General features: G+C 50.6%; 1 protein-coding gene across 13 annotated transcripts in view; it reads left to right on the top strand.

Annotated features, from left to right (window-relative positions):
- The window catches only part of BRD4 (bromodomain containing 4), a 79,219-nt gene that overhangs the window by 17,518 nt on the left and 40,684 nt on the right, over window positions 1-21,017 (top strand). For 5 of the 13 annotated variants that reach the window (XM_074566909.1, XM_074566908.1, XM_074566911.1 and 2 more), the window contains exons 2-5: window positions 4,323-4,417; window positions 15,159-15,275; window positions 17,228-17,546; window positions 20,622-20,759. In XM_074566909.1, coding sequence (XP_074423010.1) covers window positions 15,256-15,275; window positions 17,228-17,546; window positions 20,622-20,759 — 477 coding nt within the window. In that variant the 5' untranslated portion in view covers window positions 4,323-4,417; window positions 15,159-15,255. Of the gene's footprint in view, window positions 1-4,322; window positions 4,418-15,158; window positions 15,464-17,227; window positions 17,547-20,621; window positions 20,760-21,017 lie in introns of all 13 variants that reach the window. The other 8 variants (XM_074566916.1, XM_074566917.1, XM_074566918.1 and 5 more) reach the window with 3 other exon arrangements.

The raw sequence follows: 21,017 nt of genomic DNA, 5'->3' as shown, positions 1-21,017 counted from the left end.
ACATGGAGACCGGCGACAAGTGACGTTCTCAGGAGTCGGTACTGGGACCGGTGCTGTTCAACATCTTTGTCAGCGACATGGACAGTGGGATCGAGTGCACCCTCAGCAAGTCTGATGATGACACCAAGCTGTGTGGTGCTGTGACACGCCTGAGGGAAGGGACGCCATCCAGAGGGACCTGGACAGGCTGGAGGTGGGCCCGTGCCAGCCCCATGAGGTCCAACCAGGCCAAGTGCAAGGTCCTGCACGTGGGTCAGGCCAATCCCAATCCCAAATCCAGGCTGGGCAGAGAATGACCGGAGAGCAGCCCTGAGGAGAAGGACTTGGGGGTGTTGGTGGGGGAGAAGGTGGCCAGAACCCCCCGCAGCCTGGGCTGCATCCCCAGCAGCGTGGGCAGCAGGGCGAGGGGGGGATCCTGCCCCTCTGCTCCGCTCAGGGGAGACCCCCCTGCAGCGCTGCCTCCAGCCCTGGGGCACCAACAGCAGAAGGACACGGAGCTGTGGGAGCGGGGCCGGAGGAGGCCCCGGAGCTGCTGGGAGGGCTGGAGCCCCTCTGCTGTGGGGCCGGGCTGAGAGAGCTGGGGGGGTTCAGCCTGGAGAAGAGAAGGCTCCGGGGAGACCTCGGAGCCCCTTCCAGTCCCTAAAGGGGCTCCGGGAAAGCCGGGAAGGGACTCTGGAGCAGGGAGGGGAGCCGTGGGACAAGGGGGAAGGGTTTTACACTGGAAGAGGGAGATTGAGATGAGATCTGGGGAAGAAATTCTTGGCTGTGAGGGGGGTGAGCCCCTGGCCCAGGTTGCCCAGAGAAGCTGTGGCTGCCCCATCCCTGGAGGGGTTCAAGGCCAGGTTGGCCGGGGCTTGGAGCAACCTGGGCTGGTGGGAGGTGTCCCTGCCCAGGGCAGGGGGTGGCACTGGGGGGGTCTTTAAGATCCCTTCCAACGTAAACCATTCCATGGTTCTATGTTCAGAGACCAGAGAAGTTCAGGAAGCTCCAGGAGTGAAGAAACCTTGAAATGGGGAATCTCCCGATGTTGACCCAAACTTGAGTAGTACGAAAGGTCTTGGGGGACTGTGGAGCTCGGACAAACAGGAGAGGACATTCTGGTCCTTCCAGAATGGACATGGGTGGGAGAGACCCAACACCTCTCCCGCTCTGCGGAGCCAAAGCTGAGGGAGCACCGAGCCTTGGCAACACCCAAATCTGCCTTTTTGCGACAGTATTTATCACCTCGATGTATCTACCAAGGGGTTTTTTGCTTTCCTGCAAGAGTTTGAAACTCTTTCCTGCGCAAGGTGAGTCCTGGCTCACGTTCTCCCAGATGCTCTTCCTCATTACGGGAGCGGGGATGGGACCTCGACGGATTTATACTAACGAAACTGCCTTAAAATAATGGATTCCAGGTGAGGAGAAGCACTTAAATAATGTCTAGGGCCATTATCAGTGGGTTCCTCATTAGCCAACGTGCTGCCGGAGAATTTGGGGGAGACTTGAGAGGTGAATTTTAGTGGAAAATTAAAGAATCCTTAAAACATCAGTAAAATAATTATGTTTAGTAAAGCTGTGACGCTCTAAAGATTAAGGTTAATGACTTTATGCTTAAGGCTTTGAGTTTAAAATTCTGTGTGTGCTGGTTGATCGTGGAGGTGATTAAATACGGTCGGATTTTTCCGGTGTAACTCGTTAGGTGCACGCCGTTAGTCTTCGCTCTTGCAGAAATTAAGAGGTTTGTGCCGTGTCGTCGGTTTTACTGGGGGAGAAACCCTCCCCTGAAATCCCGGGATGCTGCGAGGTGGCTGCCATTCTCCTTTAACAAACATAAGAACGCCGAGTTTTGTGATATGTTTAGTATCCAAACGCCTCTTTCTGAAGAGCAGGCGGCCGGGGGTTTTGTGCGATACCCTGGATTTTGCTAATTCGGTATTAAAAAAAAAAAAAAAAGGGATCTGGTGGAAGAAGGGAATTTGTGGGAAAACTTTAATTTAACAGCGATTAAGTTACAAGCGCCAACCCTTTCGAGTTAATGTCACTCTATTTTCAGATACTACGTGAATCATCTGCCAGTACTGCCGTGTATTTTTTCTTGGCCTTAGCCTTTCTTTAGGGGAAAATCCTTATTTTCACTGTTTCGGGGGTTTTTGTGACATCCCTACCCCCTGTACTCTTCAGGTCTTGACTTAAATTCACGCATTAATCAGAGTTGAAGCATTTTTCCTCGGAGTTACCGGGATTGACAGCCTGTAAATGGAACCCGCTTGTGGAGATTTAGCCTGATGGGGGGGGAGGAAACAGCAAAAATGGGTGAAAAACCCACCCTTTTAAATCGTGGTCTGGAGTCTTCCTAGTGTAAGTGCCGTTCTTGGAGGTCTTATCTGCAGAGGATACTGGGGAGAACGTCTTTTAAAAAGTCTGAAAACTTAAATTACTGGCGCTGTTGTGGTCAAATCATGTTGATTTTTAGAAGACTGAAAATATTGATTTTTTTTCTTATTTATTTTTTTTCAATACTTTGCTATGGGAGTGTTTGTAGGAAACCTGTGAATTCTGCTGCCGAAGGAAGAGTCACTCTTTGCAGTTATTCCTTTTTTCCTCCCCAAAGGAAATATAACAGCCACCGAACACGCGGAAGGTAAATTATGTTCTTAAAAAAAAAAAAAAAAGTGTTTTAAGCAAATGGCCTCTTCCACCAAGCTCCTGAGTTTGATTATTGGGAACCAGAGATGAAAACAAGTCCCTTCTGCATCTGTTTGAGGCTGTGGCTTTCACTAGCTGGCAAAAAAAAAAAAAAACCACATAGTATTTGCAAGAAAAAAACCACCCACGTTTGAGATTTAATCTGGTTTGTGCTATCGGGTAAGTGATAAAATGGTCATTTGTGGCATTCGCGGAGCAGGTCTGTTAATGGCGATACTTGTAACAGAGCAATGCTCACAGAATTAGGGGGTTTTAGGGTTGTAATCACTAAAAAGAACCAAAAGTGGGCAGAATGGACCACGAGGCGTAGCAGAAGACGTCGGGAGGCGGAAGCACGTGGCGCCGCTGGGTGTTTTGGGTGGATTTACCTGCCCGCAGGGAGCTGCCGGAGAAGCATGGAGGTGTGAGCCTGTAACGAGCTCGTTAACCTCGCTGCAGGGTTTGGTATGTGTTTTATCCTCGGAGCTGCTTCGGTGGCCGCCTTCCTCCGGGGTGGGATTCGTTGGGAAGCCAAACCGGGAGTAAAGAGCCAGCGCGAGCGTTAAGAGCAGCTTAACCTCTGAAAAACCCGCACTAAAATCTTAATTAAAACCTGGCGGTAATTGCTGTGGTGTGACAAAGCCTAGAGCAACCTGTTTGAAGGTGAGCAGGAGACCTCCAGACACCGCTTCCAGCCCTCGGGATTTCTTGCCCGGGGGCAGTGGAGTCTGGGTTTGCTTTTATTTATTTTATTTTTTTAGGCAAAGCCTAAAATTAATCAGAGCTGCTGAGCCGGTCCTTCTTTGGGCTCTTGAGCCTTGTACGCGTTGTTATGTGGCAGATTCCTTTTGTTGAGGTGGGGGGAAAAAAGTCACATCTCCCATGTCCTGCCCCCAGAAATGAAATTAAAGATTTTTTTTTTTCTTCAATATTTTAATGTGTTTATTGGCTCTACTGTATGGTGGGGTGGCTCTGGTGGGTGTTTCCTGAGCACAAGCGATGTTAAAAAGGTGTTGGTTGTAGTTATGGTCATCTTCCCAGCAACTGTCTTCACGTTGGGAGTTGTAATCTCATTTTTGGTGTGTTTTTAGGTAATTTCCGTGAAAAGCCGGAGCAGGAGCAACTGCTGCTCCTGCCTTGGGGCCACGAGTGGGTTTGAGAAGAAGCTGCTTTGAGGAGCCCGAAGCTGGGCACAGTCCCAGGTGTTGGGTTAAACCCAGGTCTTGGAACCGCCTTAAAGGACTTTTTGGGCTGGAAAGGGCTTTTTTGAGTAATCTGCAGGTTACTTTTTCTTGTTTGGGGAAGGCTTAGCACAAGGCAGTGGACCCGTGCTTGTTGGAGCGCTCCAAAAGAGGTGTATTGGGTTGGATAGCTCAAATTAAATCATTTTTTTTCAGTACACGTGAATTTTTTCAGTGTATTTAAATATTTTAAATTTAAAAGACGATGGTCTGGACCGTTGTCTTGGCTCCCTTCACCCGCCCACATGCGCGTTGCGATGCTTCTCATCGTCAAGGGTTCCTGGGTTTCTGACTCATACGTGTCGTTTCTTAGAAATAAAACCAGAAATCTGGAGAGCGAAAAGGCAAAGGATACAAATCGGCGCTGTTTTTTGGCTGTAATTCTGAATTAACGCGCACTTCTTTTCCTTGCAGATCTTTCTTTCAATAGTAGCTTCGAAAATGAAGGTCAGAGGGTTCAGCTGGTGAAGAAGAACCGAACACCTCGAAAGGTCAACTCTCGATTTCAGGTGATTATCCTAAATTTTTACTCTTGTTCCCATAAGTGCATGACTTCCGAGGCACAGCTTATTTTCTGGTATTCTGGGGACAGTAATGTCTCTCTTGGGGGTGTCACTGGAGAGAAGGTGATGTAAAGCCGGGGATGAGCTGCTTTGGATTGAGTAAATCTTGTACGAGCTGCAGCCGCCGCGTCCCTGGATTTGCCAGATTTACCAATAGGCGTTTGCCGGCGTGAGCGAGCAGAGCCGGGGTTATACAAACCTTCGGCTTTACTAAGGCTGCATCAAACTTGATTGTTTTGCTACTTCATTAAATGCCAAATTTAAATCCGCTTTACCGAGGGAGCTGATTCCGGCAGGGAAAATAAGAGGTAGAAACAGCGGAGAGCTGAGGTGAGAGCGTGGGGTCAGGGAGAAGCTTCACACAAGTGAAATAATTCAGTTTTCTGTAGTATGGTGTATTTCTCTGCTATTTAAAAATGTCAGACACGAGGTTTATCACTCCCCTTCGTGTACACGCGTGGCTGGATCTCCCGTATCCCTTGGCCACGGCTATGAGTGAGTCCCCGTGGTCTCCAGCGGCTGCCACCGAGTGAATCTGGCCACTTTCTGCTCAGTTTGGGTGGTTTTGGGAGCCTGTTTCCATCTCGGATGCTCGTCAGACAGCCCTGTGTGGAGCCGCCCCCTCATGGGGGTTTGGATTCCACCCGGCCCAGGAAAACAGGACGCAAGTGTGGTGGGTTTTGGTGTCTTTACGCAGAATTTGCGTTTCTAAACTTGTTTTTCTTTCTGGTAGTTTGCCCTAAAAGCGTTGGTAATAAATGGGGAAAATCGCCCCAAATACACAACTGTTGTTTTTTCATGGCTTCAGCTTTAAAGGTACTTGGTCAGTTTTGTGGCACCTGAATATTTTGGCAAGATTTGAAAGCTTATTATCTCAAATAATGAATTTACTCCAGTAATAATAATCTCCAAGATGTGTGTGGTTGCAGGCACAGCCCAGACGCGACGAGCAATCTGATTGCTGAAGTCTCGGGTGGGAAATTCCTATTTTAAATATCCAGGCGCTCGAGGAATACCTTGACCTTGGAGGATTTTTCGTTAGTGGACGGCAGGAAGAAAAATTGGGGGGGAAAAAAACATCTTTCCAGGAAAAGAGCAGCTCTTGCAAGTCTTCAGCTGGAGTAGAGAGTGGGCATCAAAGATTTTCTTTGTTCTCAAACTGCAAGGGTGGAAATAGCCTCATGCTCAGGTTGTTCCTATAAGATGCTTAAATTTGGCACGGTAGTTGAAAACCAGTAGTAGAATGGGTTAAAAATGTCATTTTTCTGACTTAGAATAGAGAAACTTCTCTTCAACGACTTTTCTAAGTTGGGTAGTCACCTACACCCGGGTTCTTCCCTGTCTTCTCCATACACCGTGGTGTGCCGGGGACTGATGGAATTGGGTTTGGGATAACGACGTTGGGTGCCGTTGTGTTGGAATAGACGTTTGGTGGAAGGCTCAGACTTGTCTTAACTGCGAAGAACTACTACCAGCGGCCAACTAGTTTGGGCTTTACTCCTGGCGCAGCTACGGGGAGATGCGCCGACGTGCAAATCCGTATCCTCTGGCGCCATCCGTCTGCTGTAACGGGAGCCGGTGGCAGTTTGGGATGTGCCATCAGGTGAGGACGCGGTGCCAAGCTTGGATGTTCTTATAGAGTGGTGGTGGGACCTTAAGTGCACACCTCTAGATCTTGGCCTGGTGGACAGAGGACCTGTCACTCGGTGGTGCTGGGGACATCTCCGTTGATTCCCCTGGAGGGGGACGGGGAATGTTCATCACAAGCTGTCCCTGCTGCTCGTTCCTCCTCGTGCTCTTCTGCTCCGGTGCGGGTCCTTCCATGGGGTGCAGTCCTTCAGGAACGGACTGCTCCGGTGCGGGTCCTTCCATGGGGTGCAGTCCTTCAGGAACGGACTGCTCCGGTGCGGGTCCTTCCATGGGGTGCAGTCCTTCAGGAACGGACTGCTCCGGTGCGGGTCCTTCCATGGGGTCACAAGTCCTGCCAGAAAAGCTGCTGCAGCGTGGGTTCCTCTTCACCGGGCTACAGCTTCCTTCAGGGCACATCCCTCTGCCTCAGTGTGGACCTCCATGGTCTGCAGGGGGGACAACCTGCTCTACCATGGCCTTCACCACAGGCTGCAGGGGGGACAACCTGCTCCACCATAGACCTCCGTGGCCTGCAGGGGGGACATCTGCTTTTCCGTCATCTTCACCACGGCCTGCAGGGTGGACAGCCTGCTCCACCGTGGACCTCCCAGGTGAGGACACGGTGTCAAGCTTGCAGGAGGCTGAGCAGGTGAGGGACTCCGATGGTGTCGTATGGTGGTGGTGGGACTTCAAATTCACCTCTAGGTGTTAGACAGAGAGGACCTGCGACTTGGTGGTGCGGCGGACACCTCCATGGATCCCACTGGATGGGGACAGTTGAGGGTTAAGGCAGTGGCTCTTCATCCCTTAAGTCTACCTTAACGTTTGGTAGTGAATAGTTTGGGTGTAAATCACCCTTTCCTAGTGTTTTTTGGTTCTTGGGATCACTCATTTTTCAGCAGAAACGGGTCTTGCCCAGAGTTATCCTGGAAACAGCTCATGGGAGTGGAGAGGGTCTGCTGGAGACGTAAAATAAATCACGGGACTGTGCTGAGCCCAGGGAGAAAGCTGATCAAATCTTCACTGAGGAGTTTCTGGGGCTCAAAAACTGCCCTAAAACTGGGAGTTGAACCAAGGGCGACCTACGTCAATTTTCAAATAATACGTTTGTCGGTTTAGACACCCGTCGTCCTCCAAAATCCGCGGTAAAATGCTGTGTAAAACAACCACCTCTGGGTGTCTCCCTCCGCTTCATAAATCTGCTCCCCCTTGGTAATCGACAGTTTTGTAATAACATTGTGAGCCAGTAATCGATACAAGACCATTACTCTCTGAAATAGGGCAAAATCTTTACGACGTAGGTGGTTTTTGTGCCAGGGACTCGTTCACTCTTAAGTTCTAGCGCAAAACAGTGTGTTTGTGGCTATTTCAGCTCTTATCAGGTGTAAAACTGCTCAGATCCCACTTTAATCTTCCTTTTTTTCCTTGAACTGTGGAAAAACGAGCCTGGAAATAGCTGCTCCCTCCCAAAAATAGTGGGGACAGTGGAATAAATTTGAAGGTTTTTAAAAATGAAGTTTTGGTTTTTTGTTTTTTTGGGTTTTTTTGTTCTTGCTGTGGTAGCTGCAGAAAGCAGAGGGAAACCCCGTGATTTAGGGCACAGGAATAAATAAAACTCCTCGGGCGCAGAAACCTGCTGTATTCAGGGCACGGAGTGCACCGAAAGGGTGGCCGAATTCACCGTTTGACTCCCAAACGTGTCCCGTGGGGTGCAAAAAGGAGCCGGAATAACATCTCCATGGAGAGAGAGGGGGAAATAAGTAAATCCGCCCCCAACACACGTGGCGTCGGGATGCGGCGAACACAAACTAACGACAAGAGGAGGGGCCGGTTGGTTTGGAGTTTTTTTTGATTTTGAGAGGGATCAAACCACCGAGGGTCACAACGGGCAGCAACTATCCCCCGAGAGCCGCGACGTGAGGGTTTTGCCGTCCCGTTTCTGCAGGGAATGGTTGAAAAATAAAAGCAGAAAACGAAACGTCGAGAGCTCGGAGGTGGGAGGTGACGCCCTGGGGGCAAGGGTTGCAAATTCTCTGCCTCTGGATGTAAATAACTTCATTTCCAGCAGCGGCAAAGTAATTCCAGTACTGGAAACTGGGATAAAGAAACAATACAAAGCTCGACTGATGCCGAGGGGGTTTCGGTAGGGGCCTGGTGATGGCACGGTCGCGCTACGGCCGAGCTCGAGCCTCCGACCTTGGATTTTACGGGGTGAAACGTCTTGGTTTTTTTTGCAGAAATCGCTGTTAAAATGACGGTAGCGTCCAAGGTCTGCAGGGGCGCCGTGTCCCGCACCACTCGTGGGCAGCATCCGACGAGTCAACCTTTGGCTCTCGCGTGATATTTGGAGATATTTTAAGGTGTTTTTTTTTAAATATTTTGTATCCCGTCTCAGAATTCACCCGCTGTTTCATTAAGCGGTTTCAAGAAGAAATAGCTCAAGAAGGAGAGAGCTGGAGCAGCTTGACAGGAGAGTAAAGTGGGGAAAAAAAGGCAGAAAAAAGTGAAAAAAAGGCAAACTTTAAGGCAAGAGTAAAGTTCATATATTTATTAATTGGTATTTAAACAACAGTGCCTTTTTCTACACATTAATATGTAAAAGGAGAGACCAAGGTGAGGTTTCTCTCTCTCCTTTTACACCCCGATGTCTGCCCCGCTTGGGCCGTCCCTTTTTTTGGACGAATGGCCCTAAAAAAGGCCTAAAAACGGGGATGCCTAATTTAGGGTAAAACAATTCTCCTTGTCTTAAATCTGGTCTGTGATGGGTTTTAATTCGATTCGGTTAACGCCCTGCGGCACCCAACGTGTTTTAATGTCACCAGAGGAGTTTCTGAAGTGTTCGGTCTTGTGTTGCGGGTACCCAGCAGGAAAAAAGGATGATCTTCACCCTCGTGTCCAGGAATTTGGATAAATCCACCTGATTTAACTCGAAGGTGTGTGAGATGGATACAGAAGAGGTCTGGACCACTTGAAAATCCACAGCGCTGTGGAAACACTCCTGAATTCCTTTTTTTTTTTTTTTTTTTTTTAAAAAAAAGAAAAACTTCCACGCTGTTGTCTAATCCTGGTAGCTAAACCCTGAAATTTGCTGCTAATGCGGCATAAATTGACTCCAAAAGCAGCTGCGATGCAAAATGTGGACTTTTTCCTAGTGTCCCACTGCAGGGTCTCCATTGGAGTTGGGGAAGTGAATCCAAGCCCTCCGCGCTAAAACACCCCCCGGCTTTATTTTCCCCCCAAATAATTGCAACAAGGTGAGGAGGGAGCAAACAGCTGATAAGCAGTTTGGTTGGTTTCTGACTAATAAATGGTATTTTGGGGTGGTTGGTTCTTCCTGGGACGCTCGTGGATACCATGTGTTTATCCTTGTGCCGCCGTTAAGGTTTGGGCACGGGGGAAATTAATTTCATCCCCCAAATTCCGTTCGTTGGGGGTTGGGATTTCCCCTCGTGTGGGTTTTTGGGCTCAGGCTGCGGCTTTGAGACGCGGCTCCCGCAATCGAGGACGGCGGGAACTGGGTGAAAGAGAGAAACTCTTCAAGCCGGGATTTAAACATCATTTTAAACCGATACCCAGCAGGTCTGGAGGAGCAAACACAGCTCTTCCCTCCTCTGCCGTATTGATCGTGCGGCACCTACGCAACAAAGATAACGCTTCATAGCACGGGAGCTGGAAGCAAACCCTTTTGGGGGCATCTGCAGGTGAAATTTTAGGTGGCAAGGTCGTTCTGTTGGGGGGGGGGGGAATGATTTATTTAACGAATTTATTTCCGCGAGGAGCAGGGAATGGGCTGGACGTGGGGAAAGGCCCGGTTGGAGTTTAATAACAGCAGCTGCCCGCCTTTGTCTTGGTTGAGGAGGGATCTGCTGCATTTTCCCGGCAGTGTTCACCGGAGACATCAACTAAAACATCATTAATTAAGACTCAAATTAAGAATTTGGAGGTTAGGAGGCGGCCCGGTGCCCTGTTAGCCGTTAACGTCACCTCCCTTCCCTTTTGTCGGTTCAAGGCAGGGGCCGGTGGCTGCACGCGCTGATCCCCGGCTCCTGGCTCAGCAGGCTCGCAATTAAAGGGAGTGCTGGCCACCACAAATTTGCTAGTTATTTCTTTTCAGCTGCTGGATTTTCCAGCCTAACCGCCTTTTCCAGGCTATTTGTGGATAATATATCCTGGGGTGGGATCCGGAATGATGCAATTTAACCACGAATTTCAGTTTTATGTTTCAGAGCTCTGCGCTTCTCCTGCGGTACCGCCCCTCTCTTGGATTTTGGGGCTTGGATTTGCCTTTACAAACCAAATTCCAGCCCTTCCCTCCTCCTGCGTGCCCGCAGGGGAAACCCACGGCTTTGTTTTTCCTTTAAAATGCAGCTTTTCGAGCTGCCAGGGGTTGTGAAGTTCACTTTGGGGTGCGACGCTGCAGGCCAGGTGAATCGTTGCTTTGGGAATCATCACTCCTGGAGTGTCCTGAACTTTTGTCACTACATAGAATCGTGGAACGGTTTGGGTGGGAAGGGACCGTAAAGACCCCCCCAGTGCCACCCCCTGCCCTGGGCAGGGACACCTCCCACCAGCCCAGGTTGCTCCAAGCCCCGGCCAACCTGGCCTTGAACCCCTCCAGGGATGGGGCAGCCACAGCTTCTCTGGGCAACCTGGGCCAGGGGCTCACCCCCCTCACAGCCAAGAATTTCTTCCCCAGATCTCATCTCAGTCTCCCTCTTCCAGTGTAAAACCCTTCCCCCTCGTCCCACGGCTCCCCTCCCTGCTCCAGGTCCCTTCCCGGCTTTCCCGGAGCCCCTTTAGGGACTGGAAGGGGCTCCGAGGTCTCCCCGGAGCCTTCTCTTCTCCAGGCTGAACCCCCCCAGCTCTCTCAGCCCGGCCCCACAGCAGAGGGGCTCCAGCCCTCCCAGCACCTCCGGGGCCTCCTCCGGCCCCGCTCCCACAGCTCCATGTCCTTCTGCTGTTGGTGCCCCAGGGCTGGAGGCAGCGCTGCAGGGGGGTCTCCCCGAGCGGAGCAGAGGGGCAGGATCCCCCCCTCGCCCTGCTGCCCACGCTGCTGGGGATGCAGCCCAGGCTGCGGGGGGTTCTGGCCACCTTCTCCCCCACCAACACCCCCAAGTCCTTCTCCTCAGGGCTGCTCTCCGGTCATTCTCTGCCCAGCCTGGATTTGGGATTGGGATTGGCCTGACCCACGTGCAGGACCTTGCACTTGGCCTGGTTGGACCTCATGGGGCTGGCACAGGCCCACCTCCAGCCTGTCCAGGTCCCTCTGGATGGCGTCCCTTCCCTCAGGCGTGTCACCGCTCCACCCAGCTTGGTAGGACCACAGGGGACAACTGTGAAGAAGACGGGATTGACAGGATGGAGATGTTCGGCCCAAAACCAGAGGACAACGTATGTGCTATTTGGTTTGCGCTTATCAGTCACTTCCCCGGGGAGCAGCTTGTCTCATTCCGGAGCATGAATAAACACGCATCGCTTCATTTTTAATATTTTCTTGGGCGTGATGCTCTTTTCTGCGAAATTATTATAAGCCAATTTTGCTTCGTGCCCACCTGGTTGATGCAGAGAGCGGAGCAGCGGTGACACAGTCCGGTTATCGGAGCAGAAATAGGATCTAGGATTAAATTCAGTCGATAATCCACGCTCAGACCTGCCCCAGCTTCTCCTGGAACGTGCCGCGGTCCGTCGAGACCGTGCCTTTTCTGCTTGGGCATCCTCAACCTCGCCTGTCTTCTAAAAGCGGGATTGAAGCATGTCTATTTTCCTGAAATCGGAATAAAGTTGTGTAGATGGATCCAGCGCTGCAGATGTTGCTGTCACCTGCGTCCGGGCTCTCCGTGCGATGGAAGGAGTTGGTTTTCACATCCTTAGTTTAATGTCGCCAACTCAAAATAGATTAAAATCCATTTCCCACCTTCCAGGATGGGCAGATAACCTCAAAGTTCTCATTAAAAAAAAAAAAATAAACCTACACGATCACGTTATTACTTGATAATGCTCATCTCTCAGGGTCTTTTTTTTTTTTTAAGATTAATTTCTTAATCTTTTTATTCAGGCTGCGGCAAAAGAGGAGGAGCGTTTAGGGTGGCTTCTTCCGAACGTGGCCACTCTCGTGTTCGGCTCTCGGAGCATCTTTCTCAGCCGCTCCTCGAGTTGTCGTCGATTTTCCCCGTTTTTTGGACACATCCCGAATCGGGTGAATCCTCGATGAAGTTTCTTTGCAGCTTTTGCTGCGCACGGATCTGAGGTTTCGCTCTCAAAACATCCGCCCCCCCCTTTAAGCCAGCCTGAAATAATCTGCCCGCCCGACTAAAACCCGGCATTTTCCAACGATTTCCTTGCTCATACCGCCCTCTTCAAGTCGTTGGCAGATAGTTTTTCCCCCCTTAGGAAGTGTTTTTGGCGCCTGGTGCTGTGACCACCCACCGTGTGTTCCTGCTTATTAATTGGAAAATTAACTGGAAATTCATATTAACTGGAAAATATTCCTGCTTTCGTTTTCATGCCTGGGGTTCAACGCCTGCTGCCATCCCAAACCAGACAATCCCTCCTTCCACCGCCACCCTGTGCCCCCCATCTTCAGGTTTTGCCCGTGTCGCTGCTCGTTTGGCGACGTTTTAATTTTTCCCTCCACAGAACGAGGGGTTTCTCTGTTTTCCGCGTCCCGACGCTCTCGCGAAGCCGTCGAATTTATCCTCTTGCGCTTCCTCTGCCCTGCGTGGCTGGTCCCTTCTCCCATGTCCTCCAGACCCGACCTCCTCCTCCGGACCCGTGGCCACGTTCCCTTTGATCCCGTCAGTACGGTGAATTTTCCAGACGCGTTTCTCCCATGTTTTTCCCCCCGGTACCGTCTCCGCTTCCCCCTCCCGTCCCCGTCTCCCCCAGCTCAGCTTTAGGGGAGCAGGAGGAGAAGTTCTTCTGCGGGGTTTGGGCTCCTGCTGGCCTGGCAGTTCCCTCTGCCGGCCCCCGCGCCGCATTACAGCCCTTTCCCTTCCCCCGGGGCGGGGGGAAAACCGGAATTTTTTTGGCAGGCGGCATTAAAATCCCGTGGATCCGGCCAAGCGCAGGCAGCGCGGGGAATCCGAGCCGCTCGACGCCAGACCCCGTCCCAGCCAGCTCCATCCTCCCGCATCTCCCTTCCACCTGTGCCTAACGAAGCACGTAAACATTAGTGACGGTAATGAAGTAAGCTTTTTTCCCTGGTTTTCCCGCATTACCGTGAATAAACGTGTTCGTCTCCAGCCGTAGGAGACGGCACGGCGTGGGGCGCCTCGCGGTGGCTCTTAGCAGTGGAGGTTAACGAAGGTGGTGTGGTCGCCACAGCTTGAGGTGGTGCTACCGGCGGCTTCTCTTAATCTACACATTAATTATTTTCTTCTCATTAATTTTTTTTTTTTTTTTTTTTTTTGAATCTATAGATTAAGGTGTTCCCGGGTTTGGGATTTCTTAATCCTGAAAAATGAAGAAAACCCTGCGTTTGGGGTTTCTTAATCCTGAGAAATGAAGAAAACCCCAACGTAGCACTACCTGTAGCATAATCTGTAACAGAGGTTAGATTTGTAATCTATAATATAAAATAGACGAGGAAAACCCAAACATAGCATCATCTTAATCTGTAGATTAAGAAAACCCTAATGTGGCATAATCGATAATAAAGATTAGGTATCTGATCTTATACGGGGTTTGATTTCTAATCCATAATATAGATTAGATTAATAAAACCCGAACGTAGCATAATCTGTAATGCAAATTAAGTTTTCTAATCTAATAGAGATTAGATTTCTAATCTAGAATATAGACTAGATTAAGAAAACCTGACCGTAGCAGTGTCTCAGTCTCTAGGTTAAGAAAACCCCAATGTAGCACTGTCTATAGCACAATCCTTAGATTTAATCTAAGTTTAACAGATGAGGTTTCTGACCTCATCTAATACAGATTCGATTTCTAATCAATAATATAGATCAGATTAAGAAAACTTTAACGTAGCACTTTTTATAGATTAAGAAAGCATTAAGAAACCCACCTGTAGCGCAACCGTAATGCGGATTTACAGATTTTTACCTTGCTGGACGGTACAATCCGGGGTTACGTCCCCGTCTCCAGCTCTTCGTCCCCATTTACTGCTGGTTTTCAGCGCGCAGAAGACCCGGGTCTGTCAAACCCCGTTTCTTTGAACTCCCCGGCGTTTCCCTCCCGTGTCAGAAAATATTCCCTGCACCGATAATTGTGCTTTTTCCCTGGGAACAGCCCGAGCGAGCGAGCGCAGAGCGGTGATTTCTGGCCAGGGATGAGGTGGGGGATGAGTTGGGGGCGAGACGGGCCGAGCAACTCTCAAAAATGGGAATTGTTAGATTTTTTTTTTTTCTGCAATTTTGGCACACAGGTGGGGCGACAACGTAAGAGAGGAGCCGTAACGTAACTGCCAGGGCAGGGGAGAGAGTGGAAGCATCCTTTTATTGGGGGAGAGAGGAGAAAAATGGTGTAAATTTGGGGATTTCCAGCTGATCCCACAAAAAAAAAGTCACTGGAGCAAGAGGAGACCTGTAGGATCCCTCCAAAGGAGACAGTGAAAAAGATACATGATAAATTAAATAATTGAAAATAAAAGGGTAAATCTGATATAATGCTTAACTGCCTGGACGGGTGATCGGAGCCTTTAGTTTTAAGTGGAAAGGGAAGAAATTAAAAGGATGCGAAATATTTTTCCTTCTCCTTAAAAAAAAAAAACAACTCCTTGGCGTCCTCTGAGGGCTGGCTCTGGGAGAGGTGTTGTGGTACGAGGGAGCGGAAGGAAATCGGTCGGTCGCAGACCTTGAAGTGACGAATTTCAGGAAAGAGCTTGCCCTAAAGGTGTTAAAAAACGCCTGGGAAAAACTGAAACACCGGGGGCGGTTCCTCGTTTTTCCGTAGGTGTCTCCTGTTTGCAGGTGTCCCTCGACAACTTCGCTTCGCTGGAGTATCGATGTGTGTTAAAAAATAGCTCATTTTCTGGAGGTAGCCTTAATTTTTGCTGCTTTGGGTTGACGCCTGAGATTAATTGCTTTGTTTGTTTCGTCAGATACGGTATCTAAAGGCATTTGTGCCTGAAGCCACGGAAGATAGATGGACAAGCCAAGCAACTTCTGACTCTGCATCATTTTCTGGGGCAAAATTTTATGGCAATGTATCCTACAAGGTAACGTAGCCCCTTGCAGCGAGTAAAGAGGATTCCTTTTGCTTGGCCACACTTTATCACTCAAGATACGCCCTTTAATACACGTCCCAGAGGAATCGGCACTACCCCGAAGCAAAATTGAAGGAATTTTGCAAGAGAGGGAAATCCAAATGGCCTCCAAATCCAGATCTCCCCGGCGGAGTAAGCAGGCAGGTTCCCCTGCTAACGGGGGAAGAAAATTGGGAGCGAAATGAAAGGCGGGAGAGGTTTCAGGCCAGCTGAGCTGCCAGCTCTCCTGGATCCACGGCCACAAAATCTGCCCTAAAATCTCCCGGGGGAGCCAAGGGCGCCTGCCGCAGCCGTCTCGCCACTCGAGCGATGCTTCACCTCACGTGGAGCCCTGAAAAGTTAAAACCCATCATCCAAAGAGCAAAATCTGTCGTTGCCCCCGCGTGTTGGTGGGTCAGTGTCGGTTTTAGACCAGTAGAAGCAACAGAGCCAGGCTTTCGGCAGAGGTTTAAGCCTGGCTGAAGTTTTTGGGGGGGGCTCTGGCTCTAGTCCCTTGCTGCAGAGGCATGCGGAGACCACGTCTGTGCCCCCAGAGCACGACCAGAGCCACGGGGCTGCTCTGCGGCAGCAGAATAAACCCCCTTAATTCATCTGGCACAATATATAGTGGTCTCTAATTAATAGCTGCATGTCTTAAGCTTGATATGTGCCGCGTGTGCTCGGTGTTCAGTTAGACAAAGGACACATGAAAGGGGGGGTGTCTTTACCCGAGAAGGGTCCCACACGCCCAGGGAGGGGGGGGTGGTGGCTGGTCCTGGCTGGGCGGCCACCCCGTCACGCAGCCGTAGCTTAAGAACGCGGACGGGCTACGTGTGATTTTTGGAGAGCTCTGAAATACGCCCCGAGAGAAGTCTGTAGGCTCAGCAGAAATACCTTTTTTCCCAGGTTTCTGGTCTTCAGAATTATATTTAAATTAGCTACCTAAAGATTATCTGTCTAAATTATCACCCTGAGTTATCTCCTGTGAGGTTATCGACCTAGGTTGTTTACTTTAAGATGGTCTACCTTCAGATTGTCTACCTAAAGATGATCTACCTAAGGATGATCTACCTGGAGATCATCTACCTAAAGATTATCTGCCTGTATTATCTACCTAAAGATTGTCTACGTAGATGGTCTACCTAAAGATTATCTACTTAAATCAACTGTCTAAAGTTATTATCTACCTAGATTATCTACCTAAATTAACTACCTAAAGATTATCTACCTAGATTAGCTACCTAAATTAACGACCTAAAGTTATTATCTACCTAAAAACCTAAATCATCTGCCGAAAGCAGACAGTGTGAATTCAATGTGGGTCTGTCCGCTGCGTGGTTCAGCAGAAGCATCCCGCGGGAGCTCAGTGTTCACCTAAAAGACAGACTTTGGCATGGAATTGGGGTGAGCTTGACCCGTGGTGTGGGGGGGGTGAAGCTGAAAGGAGATGAACGTGTCACCCCGCGCTCCTTTAGCTGGAGCTAAAAGTTGGCCAACACCAACGTAACTTCTCTTCCCCGGTGTTGGCGAACCCAACCCTGGAGCTGAAATTAGTAATTGCTGAGAGCGAGCAGCGTTTTGCTCTTTAGTGCCTCATTTAGAGGTAACGAAGGCTCTTTATGGAGAACATCGGAGTCCTCGTTTACCAGATGAGGCAAGAACCCACGCTTGCTAAGGAGCAGAGAGGCAGCGCTGCTGCCTGGCGTGGAAGAGACAACAAATTGCCTCGGAATATCCTTTCTTCCCCCCGGATACAGAATGCTGACATCGTCTGTTGGGACAAAGCAATGCTGTCACTAAGCGAGCGGGGCGCGAGGTCCAGTTGCCCGAGCTGGTCTGGCAGACGTGCGCCGGGTTAATTTTAAGCAGTGCCTTGTACCAGAAGCTGGTTGAAGTGACCTCCTCTCCCTTCTCCGTGTTTGCAGGGTGTCCGGTGAGGAATGCAATGGGATCAATAGCATGTCGGCGGAGAGCGGCCCTGGAACGAGACTGAGAAATTTGCCGGTAATGGGGGATGGACTGGAAACCACCCAAATGTCTACGACGCAGTCACAGGCTCAACCCCAACAAGGCAGTGCTGTAGGCGTTAATCCCCCTCCACCGGAGACCTCCAACCCCAACAAACCCAAGCGAATGACCAACCAGCTGCAGTATCTGCTCAAGGTGGTGCTGAAGACGCTATGGAAGCACCAGTTTGCGTGGCCTTTCCAGCAGCCCGTGGACGCCGTCAAGCTGAACCTCCCTGTAAGTAGAGAGTGAGAGACCAGATGGTTCTTGGTGGAAGGAGTGAGACCGTTTGGGTCTGGCGCCTTCTCCTGGAATCACAGAATCCATCTCCAATGGTTGGTACCGATCTTACAGTTGGACCTAGTGATCTACTGTTGGGCTCGATCTAATGGTTGGGCTGGATGGTCCAGTGGTTGGACTGGATGATCTAATGGTTGGGCTTGGTCCAACAGGTGGACTCGATGGTCCAGTGGTTGGACTCAATGATCTAATGGTTGGGCTCAGTCCAACGGTTGGACTCGATGGTCCAGTGGTTGGACACGATGATCTAATGGTTGGGCTCAGTCCAACGGTTGAACTCGATGATACAACAGTTGGACCTGATGATCCAACAGTTGGCCTTGATGATCTTAAGGGTCTTTTCCAACCTAAATGATTGTGTGATCTTTTAGAAAATACACACAAGGAGGAATCTCCAGTGGCTCGGCTACTGCTTTGCCTCTTTCCACGCTCCTCTTTCTACCGGGACGTGGAGGAGAAAGTAGGAATGATAATTCAGGAGTCGGGGAGGGCGAGTCTGCAGTCCTGTCCCCCAACCCAGCACCAAAAATTATTAAGCATTAAAAATTATTAAGCACCGAAGATTATTAAGCAAATCACCTGGTGACTCGGGCTCTGCCTTACTGCTCCCCGAAGCCCAGCACGTTTTTCTCTGCCTCGCTTAAACCTTTGCGTGATCTCCGCTGCTTTTATCAGCAGAGTCTTTTTTGGAGATGAAAACGCTTGGAGCCTTTCACGGAGTGTCCTGAGTACTCAGACGGGCACTGCGCCTCTTGTGCTGCAGCGCTGTCGGTAACACAAGAGTCGTTTCATAAATGACGTCAATTTTAAGTTAATTTGCAGGAAATCGAGGGGATCGAGTGCACCCTCGGTATGTTTGCAGATGAGACCAAGCTGGGCGGGAGTGTTGATGTGCTGGAGGGCGGGAAGGCTCTAACGAGGGATCCGCACAGGCTGGATCCGTGGGTCGAGGCCAACGGTGTGAGGTTCACCAAGGCCAAGTGCTGGGTCCTGCACTTGGGTCACACCAACCCTGTGAACGCTACAGGCCTGGGGAGGAGCGGCTGGAGAGCTGCCCAGCAGAAAGGGACCTGGGGGTGTTGGTCAACAGCCAGCTGAATACGAGCCAGCAGTGTGCCCCGGTGGCCAAGAAGGCCACTAACATGGCCTGTGTCAGGAACAGTGTGGCCAGCAGCACTGGGGCAGTGACCGTCCCCCTGTACTGGGCACTGGTGAGGCCCCACCTCCAGCGCTGTGTCCAGTGTTGGGCCCCTCACTGCAAGAAAGACATTGAGGGGCTGGAGCGTGTCCAGAGAAGGTCAATGGAGCTGGTGAGGGGGCTGGAGCACGAGGAGGAGGGTCTGGAGAACTTCTGAGGAGCAGCTGGGGGAACTGGGGGGGGTTAGCCTGGAGAAAAGGAGGCTGAGGGGAGACCTTCTCGCTCTCTACAACTACCTGAAAGGAGGGGGTAGCCGGGGGGGGTCGGTCTCTTCTCCCAAGGAACAGGCCATGGGACAAGAGGGAACGGACTCAAGTTGTGCCGGGGGAGGTTTAGGTTAGATATTTAGGGCCTGGGAGGGCTGGAGCCCCTCTGCTGTGGGGCCGGGCTGAGAGAGATGGGGGGGTTCAGCCTGGAGAAGAGAAGGCTCCGGGGAGACCTCGGAGCCCCTTCCAGTCCCTAAAGGGGCTCCGGGAAAGCTGGGGAGGGACTCTGGATCAGGGAGGGGAGCCGTGGGACGAGGGGGAAGGGTTTTACACTGGAAGAGGGAGATTGAGATGAGATCTGGGGAAGAAATTCTTGGCTGTGAGGGGGGTGAGCCCCTGGCCCAGGTTGCCCAGAGAAGCTGTGGCTGCCCCATCCCTGGAGGGGTTCAAGGCCAGGTTGGCCGGGGCTTGGAGCAACCTGGGCTGGTGGGAGGTGTCCCTGCCCAGGGCAGGGGGTGGCACTTTAAGGTCCCTTCCAACCCAACTCATTCCACGGTTCTATGATTAGGAAGAATTCCTTCCCTGAAAGGGTTGTCCAGCACTGGAGCAGGCTGCCCAGGGAAGCGGTGGAGTCCCCATCCTTGGAGGGATCCAAAGGATGTGTAGCCGTGGCGCGTGGGGACATGGGTGGAGTTGGCAACGTTGGGTTAATGGTTGGATTTGATGATCTCAAAGGTCTGTTCCAACCTCGATGGTTCTCTGATTCCCAGCGTCCGCTCCCTGCCTCAACCCAGGCACCCTCACCGGGAGGATTCAGAATAAAACCCCCAGAACTAGCAAAAATTGGAGCAGAATTTATAGATGATATGTTATAATAAAGCCCAGCACCATTCTCCTCTGCCGCACGGCTGGCTTGGAGCCTTCCCGCTCCCACCAGGAGAGGTTTCTTCCCTCCCTCCCTTGAGATGCTCTCCCTTGAGGGCGATGTTTCTGCCTAACCCCCACTTCCCTTGGCTGTTCTACCTTTAAATACTACAGCTCTAAATATATAATTTATTGCCCGAGCGTTAGGCTATTTAATTTCTTCACGGCAGGAACGAGCTCCCTGTCGCATGTGGAGAGCGACGGCTCTATAGCAACGGCGTTTCCAGACCTTTTTTTCTTTTTTTTTTCCCCCCTCTAAACATTACGCCCGAAAATAGAAACACCTTCTTTTGTGTTAATCCGGATGCATTTAAGGGGCTGTAATAAATCAGATTTCCCCAGTTCTCTCCGTCGCTGCCTTCGACCGGTGACCTCCCGCAAAGGGTCATTCGGTTCCCGTAAGGTTTTTAGGAATTAATCGGCACCATTCTTAAATGAAAACCCGGAATTGGGAAATTTGGGGGGGGTTAAATTATTTCTCTGCCAAAGGTTTGTCCTTCTGCTTAGGTAAAAATCCCGGTTGAGAGGCTGATGGGGGCTGAATCTGGCAGTTAAATATCGGCTCGGGGCGGGGGGAAATGTCTCGCCCAGGTGGGTCCGGGGATGAGAGGGAGAAATCCCGGTCCTTAAACTTGGCGGACGTTTTCGTTCTGACGCTGACGTCTCCCTCTTGTCCCTCTGCAGGATTATTATAAGATAATTAAAACTCCGATGGATATGGGAACAATAAAGAAACGCTTGGAGAATAACTACTACTGGAACGCTCAAGAATGTATCCAGGATTTTAACACGATGTTTACAAACTGCTACATCTACAATAAGGTACGAAAAGTTCCCTGAATCTGCATTTTTCCGAGGGAAATCTTCCGTGTCCTCGTTGGACCGGCGCGGAAATGCGGGAGTTGCTTGTTCCGACGGTCCTTAAAAGGAACCACCGCCCAGATCGGCTTTTTTTCGGAGAACAAACGGGATTAAAGCCGACAGGAGCTCAGGCGCGTCTTGTTTTCTGCCGAGAAGCAAGACCAGACAGGGCTGGCTTTGCCTTCCCTCCCGGAAGAATTATTAGCAGATATCATCAGT

Source organism: Larus michahellis, chromosome 25 (genome assembly GCF_964199755.1).
Source record: "Larus michahellis chromosome 25, bLarMic1.1, whole genome shotgun sequence".
NCBI classification, from domain to species: Eukaryota; Metazoa; Chordata; class Aves; order Charadriiformes; family Laridae; genus Larus; species Larus michahellis.
The sequence above is the reverse complement of the archived record's forward strand: the minus strand, read 5'-3'. Positions and strand labels throughout refer to the sequence as shown.